The following is a 1,518-nucleotide window of genomic DNA, read 5'->3' as shown; positions in this document are numbered from 1 at the left end:
ATGTTCCAAAACCATGTTTCATGTGCTTTTCATATGCGTTTCACATGAGTTTCATGTTTCACATATTTCACATGTGATTTTAACATGTGATTTGCACATGTGATTTTGTTGTATTGCATTTATGCTGCCTCTAAAAGATTGTAAAAAGCCATTTGAAAATCTGAGAAATTATCTTGATCTTGAAATAATCTTAAAATGGTCTCATTGTTTGTCAAAAGAAATTGTATTTCTTATTTTGGAAACATATATGTCCTCATCATCAGACACTCAGTATATTTGATATTCTGCTTTTAAAACATCAGGATGTTCTTGGGAACAGTGAAATTGATCTGGACTGGATGTTCAAATTGTCCTTTGCTTATGACATTGTTAATGTGAGTATGTTGTTTTAATGTAGTATCCTTCATTGCATTATATTATCTAGATTTCTAGTTTGCATATTCACTAGGAAAATCTTGATTTCTTGGAACAAGACTGGTACAAAGGTGAGACCTTTTTTGTGGTATGTTCTCTACAGGGCATGGAGTACATACATAAGAGCAGTCTGAAGTCTCATGGAAATCTGAGGCCCAGTACGTGTCTGGTGGATAGCAGGCTGCAGATCAAACTCTCTGGCTTTGGCCTGTGGGAGTTCAAACATGGTACCAAACACAAAATGATCCCACTGGAGAATCCAAATTATGAAGAGATGTACTACACTGCTCCTGAGTTTTTGAGAGAGGTCTACTGCCCTTTCAATGGAACCCAGAAAGGAGATGTCTTTAGCTTTGCCATAATCATGCGAGAGCTGATATACAATACAGAGGTGGGCCCATATCATGATGTTCATCTGGAACCAAAAGGTAATGCCTGTGTTGTGTTTCTTAACATATATCAGTCTGGTTGCCACCATGGCACCCAATTTTCCATTCCTTATCCAACTGGATTAAGTTTGGCCTTTCAATGTTTTATATTTCATTCATTAGAGATTATCAAGCAGTTAAGGACTCCAATGAGCGATGAGCCCCTTAGACCAACCTTGTCTGCTGACATCTGTGATGAACGTCTCATCCCTTTGCTAAAAGCCTGCTGGAGTGAGAACCCAGACCACAGACCCCCATTCGTCAGTATCAGGAGACAACTACGTCAGGCATGTCCTGAAAGGTGCATGTTTTATGTAGCCGTCTGTCCAATGGTCTTGACACTCCTAAATATATATTTAATTTTATTTACTCTGTGCTGATTTATCAATATCCCAGCCATGTTAACATCCTAGACAACATGGTGAGCAAACTGGAGAAATATGCCAATCATCTGGAAGAAGTCGTGGAAGAAAGAACAAATCAGCTCACAGCAGAAAAGAGCAGAGCTGATAAGCTTCTATCTAGCATGCTGCCAAAGTAAACAAACCTTGATAGTATCATTTTTTTAATGTATTTTTCATTACTCTTATTATCAGCTAGCAAAATAATTGCCATAAATGCAGTTACATACTAGATGGTTGTATACAGGGCCGTCCTTAGGGGGGGTGCTACTGAC

General features: G+C 38.4%; 1 protein-coding gene across 1 annotated transcript in view; it reads left to right on the top strand.

The window, feature by feature from the left end:
- LOC107571103 (guanylate cyclase 2G-like) overlaps nt 1-1,518 on the top strand; it is a 13,263-nt gene that overhangs the window by 8,279 nt on the left and 3,466 nt on the right. The window contains exons 8-11 of the mRNA XM_016257377.1: nt 303-374; nt 518-842; nt 966-1,143; nt 1,239-1,379. Coding sequence (XP_016112863.1) covers nt 303-374; nt 518-842; nt 966-1,143; nt 1,239-1,379 — 716 coding nt within the window. The remainder of the gene's footprint in view (nt 1-302; nt 375-517; nt 843-965; nt 1,144-1,238; nt 1,380-1,518) is intronic.

Source organism: Sinocyclocheilus grahami, unplaced genomic scaffold (assembly GCF_001515645.1).
Source record: "Sinocyclocheilus grahami isolate Dianchi unplaced genomic scaffold, SAMN03320097.WGS_v1.1 scaffold1550.1, whole genome shotgun sequence".
Lineage (NCBI taxonomy): Eukaryota > Metazoa > Chordata > Actinopteri > Cypriniformes > Cyprinidae > Sinocyclocheilus > Sinocyclocheilus grahami.
Note: the sequence above shows the minus strand (reverse complement) of the source record. Positions and strands in the feature narration are given on the sequence as shown.